Source organism: Otolemur garnettii, unplaced genomic scaffold, assembly GCF_000181295.1.
Source record: "Otolemur garnettii isolate 467f Iridium unplaced genomic scaffold, OtoGar3 scaffold00014, whole genome shotgun sequence".
NCBI lineage: Eukaryota > Metazoa > Chordata > Mammalia > Primates > Galagidae > Otolemur > Otolemur garnettii.
The window spans coordinates 14,237,959-14,256,486 of NW_003852409.1; the positions used below are offsets into that span (position 1 = coordinate 14,237,959).

At 36.5% G+C, this 18,528-nt stretch overlaps 1 protein-coding gene across 1 annotated transcript in view; it reads left to right on the forward strand.

The window, feature by feature from the left end:
- Positions 1-18,528, forward strand: part of MUSK (muscle associated receptor tyrosine kinase) — a 111,475-nt gene that overhangs the window by 39,903 nt on the left and 53,044 nt on the right. Inside the window, exons 7-8 of the mRNA XM_023510558.1 lie at positions 6,290-6,319; positions 12,079-12,203. Coding sequence (XP_023366326.1) covers positions 6,290-6,319; positions 12,079-12,203 — 155 coding nt within the window. The remainder of the gene's footprint in view (positions 1-6,289; positions 6,320-12,078; positions 12,204-18,528) is intronic.

Genomic DNA, 18,528 nt, shown 5'->3' on the forward strand with positions numbered 1-18,528 from the left:
TTTGACATTGGCCAAGCTGGAGTTTACCATATCTCTTGTATAGCTATTTAAGGTTAGTTATTATATTTTTTAAATTCTAGCATTTCTACATTTTTGTGATTATTTGTATTTCAATTTTAGCTATTGGTTTCACAATTTCTTGCCTTTTTTAAAAAACAGATACTATTTACATTTTTTTTGAGATACTTAAACTTTATTTTTGCATGGTTTTACTTTCTTCCAAAGTAAATTAATCTCCCACTGACTTTCTTAGCATTTTGTTTAACTTGCTACTTGTTTATGCTTTTAAATTATGATTCGCCACTTCAAATCTTTTATCTTCTCTCTGAAATAATTTCTTCCTTTTCCAGTAATTTATAAGGTTGCCTCCTTTAAGAAGACTTCCTGTTCTTTCATTCCAAATAAGGTGATTCAGTGTGAAATTTTAGGGGCCCCCTCCTTCTGTAATATTTTGGAGTTCAACCCAGATTCAATCACCAAGACAGCTGAAAACATAACACACATTTGGCTATAAAACTGTGACTGCTTCTTTCTTCTTTCCCCTTTCAAAAAATAAGGAAGCTTTACCCCAGCTTTTTGGTTTTAAACAATGAGTCTCCAATCTCCTATGCTACGTGGTACACTTCTAGTTAAATCAAATCCCTTTCTCTGTTTAGAGAATCTAAGCTCAGCAGCTCCTGCTTATCAATTGTGTTTGTCCATTTTCCTACATCCTGAGACAGTCATTTTATTTTTGCACATGGCTTTGTCTTTTTAGGTAGCAAAAAATTATATCTTCTTTATCACTGCTATGTATGAATTTTAGCAAGATGAATTTGAATTGTGATCTCATAGCACCATCTTGATTAATAGTCTTCTTGTTACAATTATTAGATATAATTACATAAATTCTATCTAGTGGAATATGATACAAATATATATTATATATATTATTTCAAAGAAGTAAAAGAATTAAAAGTGATATTTTTATCCATCCAGAAAACACAAAAATATCAATGCCAAAATTACTTTTAATTAATATGATGATTAATACTATTTACAAATACAACACATACTGATTGATATGCACATATATTAATAGCTTTACTATATAGCAGTAATACCCTATTAGCAAAAATATCCTATTAGAAATTAATTGTACATCAGCACTTCTAACCAGGTAGCCTAGATCCAGAGCCTGGTCTATTAACCTTTATGCTACATGCCACTACATGATTTATTACTTACATTGACTTGTTCCTAATCAATAAGAATGGAACAGTATACCTGAAAGCTCTCTGGAATGCCCATGTTCAAAAGAACTCTTTCATATATATCTCAGATTCTGTCTGTTTGTGGTTTCAGTATCTGATTATTGTTCAAAACCTTTCCAAAATGTCTGTCCAACACTCGCCCAAGGTGGAGCTAGCCAGATCTTATTTGGCTTAACTTCCAAATTCTGTTTACTTTATTTGCATTTTTTTTCCTCATAATAACTCCAAAAAGAGGAAGTCCTGATGCCATCTGCAAAAAGAGCAAGTATGTGTGCTCTATGGCTGCTGCTTTCAGGTCGTCCTCTGAGACCTCAGCTCTGGGTGGCCAAATTTCTATTATCTTCTTAGCTCCCCTCACTCTTGTTAAAAAAGCACAAACCATCCTACAAGTTGGCCTGTTTTCTCTTGTGGTTTTATCTCGTTCTTTCCATGAGATCTACACGTCCTGTGTGATTTTAGTAATGCATTTCTTTTATTTCCATCAGGGAATCGGGATGGCTTTCCCTTGTTCTACATGACAATAGATTTCCTCTTCAATGCCTTCTCTAATTAACTAATACAGCGAATTGAGTAGGAAAATTTTTTTTTTACCCATCTTAGAATCTAGTCTCTCTCTCACTTTCACATGCACACACACACTCACACACATTCACAATCAAAATTAAGGAAATAGACCTTAATAAGAGAAAGAGTAATGATGAGTGTTAGATATTCACGATTATCAATGGAATTATTAACCTAACTGTATGATTATGTAAATAAAAATATGTGCAGATTTATATTCTTAATGGTACAGCATTTTGAAAGAGTCTTGCTATTTTTCAAATTTGTTAGCGTTTGTGTGTATGTTAGTTTTAGCTCTGAGTACCACAAGGGGAACGGGTTAAATTCAAAAGTAATCAGAACAGTATATGGTGGCTATTGAATTTGGAAATATGAAATATTTGATGGATTTTTTTTTCATTCTTGTCTAGGGAGTAAAAGAAATAGGTCTTGTAAATAGTAATTATAAAGAGATCAATTTTAGTATAGTATGATTTAAAGAATATTCTTTTTCTTTTCTTTCTCTCTTTTTTCTTTCTGTTTTCTTCTTTCTTTTTTCTTAAGCATACTTGATCAGAATAGGTTGCTACTATGATACTAAGTTCCCCAGAAATAAAAGTTTTTAAGAAAATTATGGATTACTATTTAACTTGGATGTTGAAAGGAATCAAATGGATTATATCTCTTAGTATTCACATAAAGGAATAATGTCCTACTGGACAATCCCAACAAAGTAGAAAGAAATGCCTCACTAATCCAACTGGCAATGAATGAATGAATTTAATTAATTAATTTTTATTTATTTTTTTTGAGGCAGAGTCTTATTCTGTCCCCTGGGCTAGAATGCCATGGCCTCAGCCTAGCTCACAGCAGCCTTAAACTCCTGAGCTCAGATGATCCTCCTGCCTCAGCCTCCCAAGTAGCTTGGACTACAGGTGTGTGCCACCATGCTCAGCTAATTTTTTTATTTTTAGTAGAGACAGAGTCTCAGGGTCTTGCTTAGTTTAGGATAGTCTTGAACACTTGACCTCAAATGATCCTTTGGCCTCCCAGAGTGCTAAGATTCTAAGTGTGATCACTGTGCCAGTCTTTTTTTCTTATTTCTCTTTTAAGTATTTTCTTTTTTTCTACAAGAGATTGTGCTGAACTTTAGGGGTTAAAAAACTCAACAAAAATGATCTGATACTTACCCCAGTATGATTCTAATCTTAATGCCCCCAAAGAAGATTATAAATCAATTTGGAAGATAAGAACAATGCATTATATATAAAGCAATTAAGTGAGACTCTAGCATTAAATGGGAATAAAGACTATGAGGGAGAAGATTTAAAAACTGACAGTGGTCATTGATAAGTGGTAACTGATGTGTGATAAATTTTTAAAAAGAATACTTAGTCAAAAGGGCTCATGGTAGGGTAGGAAAGCTGGATATTTGGAAAAACTACAACTGTATTTGACCTTGAAATAACCAACAAGCTCATACACTGAATAATTGTACCCACGCTTAAAGAGGTTTTACAGATTTTTCTTGCATAATTTGCTCTAATTTAAAGTAACCTCAGTTGTGTGTGCATGCATGTAATGTGTGTATACTAATCCATAAACATATACAAATATGTCTGTATAAAGATGTATATTTGAATTTATGCCTAGAAATAAATTTTGATAGTTTATCAGTGAAAGGATCACTTCTGGTAGAACTCATAGGCCTCTTCCTAGGAAGACAACAAATCCAAGACATTCTTTCATCTCTTGAGTTGGTTCCTATTTATCTGCAATGGAGGAGAAGGGTATATCCTTTCAAAACTTTGCATTGCTCCCAACCCCAAACAAATCAACCAAAATAAACAGAAGTCACAACAATCACAACAAAGTGAAAAATACCAAAGGAAAATCAGCATTGTCCAAACTGGGCCTATGCTCAAAGTAAAGTAGTATAGAAAGTATAGTCCAGTATTGATCAATGGAGCAAAACTCAGAGGAAACTCAGAATTGACATGCACTGGTTCTAGAACCCTTTAAAAGAGTAGTATATGGGGGGAAAATGGCAAGGTAGTAAGAGTCTCAAATTTTACTGGTGCTCTTTAGTGGAATAATATTCTAGCAATACAACAACCAAGGAATAAAGACTATTAGTATTCCTGTAGGAGTCCCATGGCCATCCCAACCACTCTTAAATAGTTAGTTGGCAGATGGGGGAAAATAGAAGAACAAAGAAAGAAAGAACGAAAGGTGGAAAGAGGAAACAGAAGAAAGGGAAGAGGAGTAAGGGAGGGAAAGGGGGAGAACATTTAAGGGAAGGGGAGGGAAGAGAAATAGAAAAGAACCCTTTTTTCCCCAAGCTTAGGAACAAGCACATTATTCTAAAGAAGTAGAAAGTCGTGCCCATCAGAAAGGCTTTCAAATACAATTTTTCAGACTAGATTGGGCCTAGCCACTGACCTTCATTCATTTGTTCTGAGTAGGAGGTCTTTGATACCAACACAGGGAATTTGCAGTTTCCAAGTATCCAGATGACCAGTTTTAAGATGGAAGAAACTAATATTCACCTAATACTTATGCTCTGCCAGTCACTGTTGGCTATGTTGTAAAAAATGCTTTCATTTAGAGGTACATTTGACAATTTATAAATCTCCTTTTAACCATAAGTGCATTCAATTTAGAGAGTGTAAATAGTCTTTAACCTTGATGCTTAAACAAACAAACGATACTACTGACTGGTTAGTGCAGGTAGGGCAACTTCAGATAGTGAATCTAAATGGGAAATTGTAAATTCCATTAAATTGACTGGGTGTTAAGTATGAAAATGAGACCTCTTCACTGTGACACTAGGTTAGACCAGTATTTGGAAATGAGGTTGAATTCCTGACTCTGATCTTGCAGCAAATCTCTAAGTCTCAGATTCTTTGTCTGTCTGGAAAATGGGCTAGTTTAATTGGCGGGGGGAGGGTGTTTACTATTCATTTATGACAAATGTTCCACATCCATGCTTTTCTTCCATCAGAAGTTCTTTGAGATGATGCTGTCAACCTTGGCCAGTTGGAGAAGGGAGTCACTGGGCTCCACTATCCTGTAAATGGCCCCACAGATAACACAGCATTTAAATTGGCCATTAAATCTGCCTGTGACCTTGTCAACTGTCAGCCACGTTCATCTGGATGAATGTGTGGTCCTTGGCACTAAGTGATGCAGTTTTTGGCAGGACATTTCCATTGCATGTACAGGTCGGCAAACTCAGGCTACATGATATCAATTATGCCCAATCACAGAGATGTGGTGAGAGTTAAGTGTGATATCCATGTTCAACATGCACACAAATATCCCTAGTCTGTGAAGAACTGTGGAATTGTATTCTGATCATTAAAAAGGGATAACAAGCTGTGCAGGGTGGCTCACACCTGTAATCCTAGCACTCTGGGAGGCCGAGGCAGCTGGATTGCTTGAACTCATGAGTTCAAAACCAGCCTGAGCAAAAGCAAAACCCCCATCTGTACTAAAAATAGAAAAACTGAGGCAAGAGGATCATGTGAGCCTGAGTTGGAGGTTGCTGTGAGCTGGGATGCCGCCGCACTCTACCCAGGGTGACAGCTTGAGACTCTGTCTCAAAAAAAAAAAAAAATTGTTAATAGCATGAGCTTTTTTACTTATAAACAAATATTGTATTTGGCTTATTATTAACTCTAAGAAAGATCTAAATTACCATGAACAAATGAAGCTTCAGGAAAGAAAAATAAAGCTCCACGTGGGGTCTACATCGGATAGGGTTATATTAAACATTTTGGAAGAATTAATTTGGTTTTGTGGTCTCTCTTCTTGGATTTTTAAAAAATTTATAAATTCTCAATCCTTTCTATCCAATTGAAATATTTTACCATGTCCTGTGTACTTCTGTTTCACTGGCACGTTCCCACGAGGTAATGATTTTCCCCTGTCTGCTCTCTGAGCAGCCTGTGTGTTGAGACAGAGTTGCAGATCTCTGTTGGTGGTAGGTTCTGTTCTGCAGAAAACCCCTAATCCCCTGTTTACCACAACACGAGTCTATTGCCATAGAAATGATAGCTGAGATCCCCGATTCACAGAGATCACTGACTTCACAGCGGGGCCTGGTAAGAGGAGAAGCTGAGCTGCGAGGGGAAGCACAATGTCTGAGAATAGTAGCCACTCTGTTGCCTCAGAGAAAAGGGTAATTGTCAATGTTAGAATAGAAATTCATGGATGAGCTGCGTGGTTGGGTATGCCGTGGTTTATTTTCTGTATAATACTGTCTGACTAAAAGTAATCATTTGAATCTTACGTCATTTAATTCTTTGCTTTCAAAAGGTCAGCAGTTTCCCTTGATTGCATTTGTTTCTTGGAAATAAGAAACAAATAGGTTCTAATTAATCTTGTTGCACAATTCATGTCTCTGTGGTCCAAGATTGCCCTTTCCACAATGCATTGTTTTGTTTGCTTATTTATTGTGTTTATTTATTTTGTCTTGTTTCTATTAATAGAAGAAAGTGAACCTGAGCAAGATGCTAAAGGTATTTGCTTTTTCCTTTCTGCATGGCTTCTTTTTAAACGTGTGGTTCTTTTCAATTGCTTATTTTTGCTGACCTTATAGATAGCTCTCAGTGCCATTATTTTGTTCAGAAATAACAAACAACGCCTGGAGAATATTAAGTCGCAGCCTTTAACTGAGTTATTAGATGTCCTGTTTTATTATGCGATCTGTGTACAGAGCGTTTACATTTTTTAAAGGAAGGCGGAGTCCCCAGGAATAGTCAAATTTGGTGTTGGTGTTCCAAACGCTGGAAATACAATCAAAATGAAATGAAATAAATCAGTTAAACCACAAAGAGACTGGAAAAGAAAGTTATCCTTTGACTAAAAGACGCTTATTTGGGGCAAGGGGATTTACCATTTTTTGGAGAAATGTTAAAATGTCAAGATGCCAGCTTGGATTTTGATTGTTATTATCTCAAAAGCATGAAGAGTATTAAGCAATTGCTCTAAATCAATAGACATTGTCTCATTTCAATCGCACACAGACTTACGTGGAGGGTGCCAAAAGATGTATAGATATTTTAAGAAAGGAAAACGCTGTATCAAAATTATAATACTCAACATATAATAAAAGATGGATATAAGTCACGCTGAGCAGCTCTCGTAATTGCAGAAGTCAAATGTGACTTGAGTATTACAAATTTAATACAGCGTTTTCCTTTCTTAAAATGTGTATCCATTTTTTTGACAGCCTCCATGTAGTTACTGGGATACATTTCAATAGCTGGAAAGCAAATTTGTTGAGAAAAAACCCCGATTGTCAAAAAAAAGTTTTCCATCAAAAAAATAACTTGCATCCTGATTAAGCCCCAAACTTTATACTCTTCTAACCTAAACTTTGATATTTGGGGGATGAAATTCACAACTCTGCTAACAGAGTTTGACTCTAGGATTCAATCTTAGACTATTATTTAAAACAGTACCTGTTTATCTTGGTATCTTATATAAAGTACGTAAAACGTCTTTCCATTTCTAAATACTGGGCTGCTTACAATTAAATGCGCTTAAAAGCATTTCACCTAGTCTTGTGTGAATTTTTTTTTTCTTTTTAGTTTTTTTCCTCCAACTTATTCCTATCAGTCACTGCTGGTTTGAATCATGTAACTTAAAAACCCTCTTTCAGGAAAACTAGACAATAATTAAAAAGCAAGAGAAAATAAAGTCCATGGGAGCTCATTGTGTCCTTTGAAATAATCCCTTAGAAATAGAAATTGATAAGAGACTTAAGTATTCCTCTGGCACTGTTCCCTTACAAAGAAAAGAGAGGTAGTTCATCGCAAGCCAAACTACTCATTAAGCTCAGGACTTAATTTGGTCCCCGTCCCCTTGAGCTTTCCCTTACGCTCCAGAGTGAATAATGGCTTTATCCCCTTGATATACAGCACCTCTTAAGATGACAATCAACAATAAAACTGATTATGTATCTGACAGCGCTTGGACAAACAGAGAAAGAGAAAGGGGGAGGGAAGAAAGAGGGAGAATATAATGTGGTTATGTTATACAGAACTTTGAAATTACTGGCTGGGTAAGCCCAAATTTGAATATAAGATTCTCATCTTGCAGTTAGCACTGTAAACATGCCCCAAAGAAAAGAACCCCCCCCCAAATCATGAATAGAACCCATTAGAGAAAACTGGGGAGACAAATACATCACTTGTATCTAATTCCCATGTTGCAGATGAACAAAAATTTGCCCAGAGGAAAGCAGGAGGCAAGGAGGTCCCAGGGAACTGGAGGATGATGGATAAGACGAGGCAGAGAAACAGGAGTTGGATAACATTTTTCTTTAAAAATCCAGATCAAAATGGTCATAAACATTTCCCACCTTACTCAGTAATTTCATACCCCTTTTAGTAAGCAGTTTAATTACTTATGTAACAAAACACTTTTATATTTTCTTTCATACAAATAAAATGCAGACTAGCGATATTGAAGGCCCATTTTATTTGATAAGAAGCGTTATCATATACTTTTTAAACGGATGACCTATAAATGTATTTTCAGTTTGTAGTTTCCCACTAAAACAATGGGATTTACTGTTAACCTCTATTCACATTTATTATTGTAGTTCTATTATTGTTCATGTCAGTTAGCCTGGCATTTATGTTTAATTGCAACTGACTTTCCTGTCTTCAATGCTTGATAAATGTGGTGGAATTTCTTTCCTCACCTTTTCACATTGCGTATTTGTAAACGGCAACAGAGATGGGCAAAAATATACCTGCTTTACTGCTTTAAGTTTGGATAGAAAAATAAAGGTTTCTACTCTATGTAAGAATTAGACTAACATAACTGTGTCTCCTCCTCCTCACATCCTCCCTGCTTCTCCCATTTCACTCCTAGTTGTTGGTGAAGAAGCACTGACCTGGTGAATTGATCGATACTCACTATCCAGCAACCCTGCACCTTCTATATGCAGGATGCAGGGTGGCCCAGAGGCCTGAGATACCTATAACATCTACAAGTCCCTTCTCCCAATCAGAGAAGTCACTCAGACATTCATTTATTCATTCTTCAACTATTTATTGAGTGCCTACCATGTACCATACAGAGTTCTAGAAATAAATATAGATAATGTCGATAGATAGATAGCTCAGGTCAATGAACAAAGCACACCCTGCCCTTGAGATACTTACATTTCAGAGAGGAAAGAAAACCAAAAATCAAATAAATAAATAAACCAGTAATGGAAGCAACACATTGTATCCTATGATAGAATTAATGTACACAATTATGATCTAATAAATAAATAAATAAACCAGTAGCTACTAAATAAATTAGAGCATGTTATGAAGGGACATGAGCAAGGATAAAGGGGAAGAGGATGAGAAAACATTAGTGATAAGGAGACATTTAAGTAGAAACTCAGAGGTGTCTGCAGTCTCCTTTAAGAAGAGAGGAAGCCTGGGAGGAAGGGTGGAAACTAGCTTTCAATACTGAATAAAAAGGGCTGAGTTCTATTTTGTCCTTTGCTGGAACATGAGAGTACAGGAGAAACTAGCTGTTCTTTTTTCCCTCTTCACCCACTGTTCTCAACAAGATCCCTGATCAGCCAGGGGTTTGGCTATTCCTTCTGGGAGGAGACCAGTAGTTTATCAGCACAGTCCCACATTCATGATGCTACCCACAGGCCAACGGTATCCTTTAAGTGCCTTCCTGCGCACCATTGAGTTCCCAGAAGGCGCTGATTTAGGGCATAGTATACTATAATTAAATCAACCCCCAAGTTATGTTGGACTCTATGATGATAATTGATTGTGTGTTTTAGTTGCTATTCCACATTCTGCTTAGCTGTGTTGCACAATATGAATATTCAGAGGTTTTGCAATGAGCCCCAATGATATTCCAAATAACGTAATACCAGCCAAAAGAAAAAAAAAACTATAAATTAGAACACAATTAAACCTCTCTGAGTACTAAACTTCTGGGAAGAATTTAAAGTCTCCAAATTAAAACTCTTGCTTTTATAAACTAAAACAACAAAAAATAATCTAGATTTTATTCTTCTCTAAGTTTTGATTCAGCTCATCTTGAGCCAGAAGGCTTTTATTCAAGTTCAAGGGGACAGTCAATGTTATGAAAACACTCTTCTGGAACATATGAGATTGAGATGATCCAACTCCAAATCTCTCAGGGATCCTCCCTGTTTTAGGTTCTGAGGAAATGGGACCCATAAGATAATCGTTGTAGTAACCTCAGAGAAAAACTTAGGACATACAAGCACAGCTCCAAACCTGACAAGAAGGGTTTCAGCCAAATGACGCACATAAATTCAAATATCCCTACTGTTGTTACCACAGAACAATACCTGTGCACCCTCACTAGGATCCCACTCAGTCTGTGGTAGTTGTCAAGAAGTCATGACTTAGAAACGTAGACTAAGTTGGGAGGATAAGAATTCAAATAGAGCACATACTGCATTGGGGTAACATGCTTCCTAAGTCTCTTTTAATCTATAATACATTATGCTTCCTTTTTCCTCCTTATGCTATTTACTTGTTGAGGAAACTAAGTAATTTGTCCTGTTAAATTTTCCATATTCTGAATTTGATTGAATTCCACCTCCGTGGTGTTCTTTAACATATTCCTCAACCCTCTGACTTTTGTAGATTGGCTGTTAAAATCAGAGTCAGTTTTGGTTTGGGGAGACAGATTCAACTACAGATCGGACATTTAACACTGTTTTTTATTGTTGTTGTTGTTATTTGTCTCTTTAAATTATTGGTTGCCTTGAAGACAGCACCTTTCTTGCTTTCCTTTCCGCTGGCTTTCAGGCCTAATATTTGTATATCCAAAAGAGATGGTTCCATATTCCATCTCTTAGAGTTCTCCATATCAAAAGACAAGAAATCAAATTAATTCAAAATTTTATAAAGCATCTAGTTGTCAAATCATTTCTTCCTTTATGTGTTTGAATTATGTAATCCTTTTTGAGAGGTGTTTAAAAATCAGACCAACTTTCAATACCACTCTGGGTTGACCTATCATTGTCCTGAGTATCTCCAGTTTAGTGGACAGTGTCTCTGCACACTTTATTTTAGAATCCAAACTTCACAAATCTTAAGGACTAAGCTTCAAAGCATAAAGTTAATTTTAAGGAGGCTTCAATACTCTAATATTATATTCTATGCTTAGGTCCCAGAAATCAAAATACAGGAGCACAAAATACATTTCCAGTATAAATAGGCCATCAAAAAGATTCCATAGTAGTTCTGAGGAAAATTTTATTCAAAGTCTGAAGACCTGAGTCCAGGTTCCTCACCCACGACTTTTGTTACCTTTGGAAATCAATTGAGATAACTGGTATTCAGTTCCCACATCTAAAAGGACAGTAGGAATCTGGTTGATCTCTGAAATCTCTTCCAAGTTTAATGATTCTGTGATTCTAAGTATATTCCAATTTATCGTACACTGTAATTCTGAAACCCACTGTTGAGTTAAAGGTAAATTTCTGTGTACAACAAAAGAATCTTCTTCTATTAATCAGTGAGGATTCAACCTCAAGAAGGAATATAAATTACTCATTCTCTGACCTACACTTTACTTAAAATATTCTTTTTCATTTTTGCCCAGTATATCATCTTATGATCTGAAAAATTTGACACACTTCGTCTGTCTGTCCTCTCACCATGACACAGCTGAAAGTGTAAAGCATTAACTAATTATTTTATTAATTCAAAAAAATACCATCACAGTTACTCAGTTAGGAACTCTGACAGGTAATGAATACAGCAGGGAACACAACAGGCAAGATTTCAGGTTTCAGACAGTCTATTAGGGAAGGGAAATCATAGCCAAGTTAAAAAAATAAGAAAGATAATTTTAGACAGTGGCAAGGTCTATCAAGACAGTGGGATGATGAAAAGGGGAATGAGGGGAGGGTTTCACTTTAGGTTGGATATTGAGGAGGGCCCTTCTGAGGAATATCAAACAGACATTTGAATGATACAAGCGACCTGCCTGTGTGAAAGTGGGGGATGAGTATTCTAGGAAGAAGAGCAGCAAGAGCAATTCCCCACGTTGAGAGCAAGCCCCGTGTGTCCTGAAGTGATGAGAAATGTAGGCCCCTGGCCTATAGGGCTTGGAGGCCAGGCCACGGTGTCTGGTTGTTAAGACAGAGGGAAATGCTGAAGGACTGCACACAGAGAAATGTGTTCTGATCTGCATTTTTTAAAAACTATTCTAACTTGATCATTCCTTATATGAGGGTCACTCACCACATCTGTCTTCCTAACAGTTTTTGCCAGAATCCTGAGGGCTCCTGAATCCCACAATGTCACCTTTGGCTCCTTTGTGACCCTGCGCTGTACAGCAACAGGCATCCCTGTCCCCACCATCACCTGGATTGAAAACGGAAATGCTGTGAGTGTCTTATGTGTGGGGACTTGTCTGGAGAAGAACCGTATGTGGTGAATTTCAGGATAGACCATGTATTTGAGGAGTGACCCCGACCTCCATCATTGGTCCCACCTACACTATTTTGGGGGCCTTCCAATAGCTTTGCTGTAGGAACCACTGCCATAGAAATCGAACTCTAGTAGTTTACTCTTCTCCTTATACCATGGGGGAATAGTAGAAAATTCTTCCTTTGTGTTTTTGTGTAATAGGGAAGTGATAATAATATCTTCCCACACAAGTAAAATAAATTTCATGAAAGTCATCGGTAAAAGACTAGTTCACTGCTGGAATCTTCTTTCATAAAAAAAAAAATCCATGAATCCATGGATCCATGAGAATCCATGTCTCTCAGTTCAACATTCTTTGTACTAACAAAAACTACATTTTTTGGTAGTACAATAGTAACTGATGTATATTAAGTGATTATTTTTGAACCAGGCCCTGTTCTAAGCACTTTACACGTTAAGTATTCATCTATTCATTCTACAAGCCTGTATTGATTGAGCTTGTGAACATCAGGCACCCTTATAGGCCCTGTGACTACAGAAGCAAACAAAATAGCCAAGTTCCATACCTTCACAGAGCTGACATTCTGATGATAAAATAAACAAATAGGAGAATATATATTGTACATGAATAGTGTCAAAATCCAGGGAGAAAAACAATGCAGGGAAAGGAGATAGAAAGTTCAACCTTAGGAAACAGGGAAGCCTACCCACATTACTGGTGAAGTGGAAGTTAATATAACCACCATAGAGAAGTATAGATGTTCCTCAAAGAATTAAAAATAGAACTTCATATGATCCAACACCCAGCTAGGTATATGGGCAAAAGAAAGGAAATCAGTATATTGATGAGATATCTGTACTTCCATGTTTATTATAGCACCGTTCACAACAGCTGAGACATAGAATAAACCAAAGTATCCATCAGTCGATGAATGGATAAAGAAAATGTGGTACATATATATAATGGAATATCATTCAGTCATAAAAATAAATAAAATCCTGTCATTTACAATAACATGGATGGCACTGGAGGATATTAAGTGAAATAAGCCAGGCACTGAAAGTTAAATATTTGCAGGTTCTCACTCATATGTGGGACCCCCCCCAAAAAAAATGTCATGGAGGTAGAAAGTAGAATGATAGTTACCACATTCTTTCTACTTAACATCCTGTTAAGTGGATTGCTCTCAAAAATTTCAATCTTTCTGCTCTTTATGCTCTGCATAATTCTGTGGAAGGACAGAGGAAACCCTACTTACTATGTCAATTTATTCTCAAGTTCTAGTGTCCACCATAACTGATAACCACAGGAACCCACAACAAAAAAAACTCATTTATAATCTCTAGCTTATGGATAAATGCCTTAGTCAAGCGCTATATGCACACATAATATCTCCCAAAGTTTTCCAATTAATTTCCTCAAAGTTCACTCCTACGTACAGCTATCTTTGGAATTTTCCATGTCTGTAGGGAAAATTTATCCATTCTCCTCTCAGTAAACCCTTTCTTTTGTGTTAGGTTCCAGCTACTTAGTTGATATTATGTTTTATTAGTCTAATGACATCTCTTTATGTCTAAAAATATCTAGTCCTATAATTACAACATCCTTCCATCTATGAATTTATTTTTCCTAATTTTAGATTTTATTTATCTTTGGGAATGTCAGGTAGAAAAAGGAGAGTTAAACATGTGAGATAAAATTGTTATTGGTGTTGAACAAGCTTAATTCACATGAATACAACCTTATGATTTTCTCTGCCCTTTTAAATTTATTCAGCTGGATGAGTTATTTTACCACCATTGGGACATACCTTAATCAAGCTCTGTGATTTTTCTGATTACTATGAGGTTCTATCTGGTGAAGTTGCACAGATAGAACCTCATTCTCCCAGAGATGATGTGTGACATGTATCAAGTATTGCCAACCAGAGGAGCTCACCCTGGACTTGGTGTTTAGAGTTTTTACCAAGACTCGGTTACAGAGACACAGAGTGCTCAACATGACTAATCTTAATTAGTCTCTAGCCCCTGAAAGGTCAAATTGATACAATATGGCTTAGGATCTCAGGTATTCATCATAATTCATGTCTATTAATATGAACAATCTGGCATGGCCCAAGGTCTAAGGTATACAAAGACACTCTTATCAGTCAGGATACTCCAAGAGGTCAGAGGTTGTCTTACAGAGCTAATGAAGACTTAGACATTTCTTTGGAATGAGCAGAGTTTGAGATCTCAAGCCCACTTCCAACCTATCACTACACAACAGGGGACATATATCACCTGTCCAGGTGGACCCATCGAGGATGCTCTTTTATGCCTTAAGGTGATGGGTGCATGTCTAAATCAGTCTTTTGGGTAGGGTGAGGATGGCTCTGAATACAACCCCAAACTCCAAACCTTGATAAGGCAACTAATTGGTGCTCAGCTATTTTGATTTTTTATATCCTCCAGCATAATCTGTCTCTAACTTTTTGGTATTTTGGGTATAGTGAATATATATTATCATATCACAATATGTTAATGTTAGCACTTTGAAATCAAAAGAGTGTCCCAAATTGTGTTTAGTGCAAGGATCACAACAAGAAAATAGAGAACTTTTTCATGTTTACATGGAAGGAGCTGGAACATATTCTTCTTAGCAAAGTATCTCAAGAATGAAAGAAAAAGTATCCAATGTACTCAGCCCTAACTATGAAACAAATTTATAGCTCTCATATGAAATCTGAAACCCAACTGTAGCCCAAGAAGAAGGGGAGGGAGGAGAAGGAGGGGAAAGGAAGGAGGAGGATTGATGGAGGGAGGGTAATTGGTGGGAACACACCTATGGTGCATTTTACAAGGGTACATGTTAAATTTACTAAGTGTAGAGTATAAATGTCTTAACAAAATAACTAAGAAAATGTGGTGAAGGCTATGTTAACCATTGATGAAAATATTTCAAATGGTATATAAAACCAGCACATTGTACCCCATGACTGCATTAATGTACACATCTATGATTTATTAAAAAAAGGGGGGGGACTTTTTGTAAGGTAGGTAATGCTTGTAATGCATTTAAAAAAAAAGCAATGCCCAATTAAAACTATGGTATAATTTGAATAATGTTATTTCTACCCAATCTGAGACACATTACTTCATGGACTTGAACTATTACATATCCTTATGCCTTTCTTTTCTCCAAGATTATATTAGTTTGCAAAGGTTACCATAGCAGAATACCATAATCTGGGTGGCTTAATCAATAGAAATTTATTTTCTAACAATTCTAAAGGCTGGAAGTTCAAGACCAAGGTTGGTTTCTGGTGAGGTCTCTCATCCTGACTTGCACATGGCTTCAGAAGGCCACCTCTTTGTCCTCACGTGGCCTTCTCTCCATGTGTACGCACTTCTAATACCTTGGTGTCTACAAGGACGAGCAGGAGAAATCCCATAGTGTTTTTATCATAACATAATTCTTAGGCCCAAATGGTTTTTATTCCTCTTTTATATTTAAAGAATTTCATTCCTCTCTTTAATACTTAAACCTTATAAGGTTTCCTCCACTGAATTAAACAGCAGCAACTAAAACTAGGGTGAATATTCAGGAAAGCAAAACAAAAGTAAAAAACAGATGTTAAGGCAGGAGGTTATATTGTTAGTGCTTGGCGTTCCTTAGACTTTAGAAGCATTTTGCAGCATGAAAGAAAGATACTTCAAGGCATCTCCACATAAGTTATAATAATTTTGACACTGTTTTGAAATAAAGCTAAACAACCTAAGATGTAAAAAAAGATTGAAGGGAAGAGGCTTTAGAAGTTGTCTAGATTTGTCCCTTTATTCAAAGGCATCTCACCAGGGATGAACCTTGAGAACATTATGCTAAGTGGGATAAGCCAGACCCAGAAAGATGAACACCAAATGATCTTGCTTCCACGTAGAATCAAACTCACAAAAGCACAGAGTAGAATGGTGAGTACCAGGAGATGGAGGATGGGAAAAATGGAGCCATGTTGGTCAAAGGGTACAAAGTTTCAGTTATGCAAGAAACAGAAACTTGGAATATGTAAATCTAAAGATCAGAATTTCAAGCAACATGTCCCAAAGCAATTAAGAAATATTTTGCATTCTTCCTTTGGAAATGCCATTCACTTTATCATGAAATTTATAGTCACAGATGGATTTCAGAGTGCATGGTAATATTTCTTTTATTTTACAATATTGGAAATAGTAGTTTAGTGTGCATAGGGCAAATTTAAAAAAATTCTTTGTATATATATTTCGATAACCAGATTGCTTTGATGTTATACTAATAATACCTCTATTAATCTGGCATTTCACTAAAAAACGTACAGAAAAATTTCTTGGCTCTCTTGCTTTGTCCAGCAAACATAACTTCTAAACTATTTTAAAATATTTATTAGAAGATTTTTTGTAAAATAGTCAAATCATCTATACTGAAGATTGTATTTTTGAATTTTTCTATAGGGAGACTTACTGATATTTTATACATATTTTTAAGAGGCAGTCGTTTGGGTTGAAAGTACATGAGCTTTGAAATCATTTTCTCTTACTAGCTATGTAAACCAAAATAATTGCACATAACAAGTCTTATGTGGAATACTTCAGCAGCCAGTTTTGAAAGAGGACACTATTTACAGCTATGTTAATCAGAAACAATATGAAAAGGTCTCTGAGTCTATTATCCTTTCTCTATAGTGGTGCATAGACATCATCCCAACTCCATGAACATGGACCCTTCTGGCCCACATTCTAGTAGTTCCACAAGGTGGTCCCAGCCAACTGGAAGTGTTTACAAGGTTGGGCTGTTGCGGCAAGAATACCTTTTAAAAGTCTTCCTATGCTAAGGTCAAATCACAAAATTAGAAAAATCTTCTAATACATATTTTAAAATATTTTAGAAGTTACACTTGTTGGACAAAGTAAGAGAGCCAAGTAATTTTTTCTACATTTTTTTTAGTCACATGCCAAAGATAATCACAAAGATTATCCATAGCTGGAGGCAGATTCTCTCCAGATAGCATTATCAATATATTAATAACACATAAAAAAAATACTACCTTTCAGGGGCGGCACCTGTGGCTCAGTGGGTAGGGCGCTGGCCCCATATACCAAGAGTGGCGGGTTCAAACCCAGCCCCAGCCAAACTGCAACAACAATAACAAAAATACTCCACAGGACTACACCACCTTCAAAGAGTTTCCGTATGCATTATCTTAGGTGTGAATTATTATGCTTCTTTGACAGAGCTTCTTATTCTACTGCCTCTTTTCATAAAAATTTATTTTTAATTTTTCTGCAGGGAGACTGACCAATATTGCACACTGACCGAGACTGCACATATTTTTTAAGAGGCAGTAGTCTTATATATATAAGGTAGATGATGGCATGATGTTTAGATATGCGTGTATAGTGTAATTATTACGACAGTCAAGTGAATTAACCTCTCTACGTCCTCACCTAGTCACCACTAACTCAGAAACAACACAGAGATGTTTCTCCGACCCCTTTAGGTCCCCGTGCTTCAGTGACTTGGAGAACACAGAATATTTGCTATAAATACCAGGTATTAACCTAAGTTAAACACTCTGTTTTGCTTAGACATACCTTGGTCAAAGCTCACAGTAATCATATAAACTTATCCCTTTGATATTTAAAACCCGAGGGGCCAAGAGAGTTGTTTTTATTTTTAGATCATCAAAAATACTAAACTGTCGGTCAGGATGATCCATGAAGAAAGGAAAACAAATCCAAACTGTGACTAACAAGGCCTGCTGTGAATGAGTCACCAACTGATTCAAGCAAGGCCTCTGGAAACAGGAGAAAAGCCTCTAGGAGCCACGTCATAGTCAAGCCACGGGCCTCCTAACTTGTTGGTCTCTCTGTTGAACTATGTCGACACCTGGACAAAGTCCAGGAGAAGAGAGGTTGGGCTGGTTAAAATTGCTTCTCTTTCCTACTAAGGATGTTTTTGGTGAGCCTGAGGAGGTGTTTTGGAATGTTTTCTTAGGTGTGAACATGAACATAGTGGAAGTTTGGGCGACATTAGGGGATTACTTGTTTCCAAGTTGTCTACAAGGCATTGCACAGTCCTCTTTTTTTATATTAAACATATTTATGTTTGTTTCTTTTTATTTCAAGAAATTAAGGGAGTGTAAATGTTTTTCTTAACATAGATACCTTACAACACTTAAGTCGGGGCTCTAAGTGTGCCTGTCCACAGAATAGTATTCACTGGACCCAAAAGTTTTACCCCTCATCCCTCATCCCTTTCTTGTTCC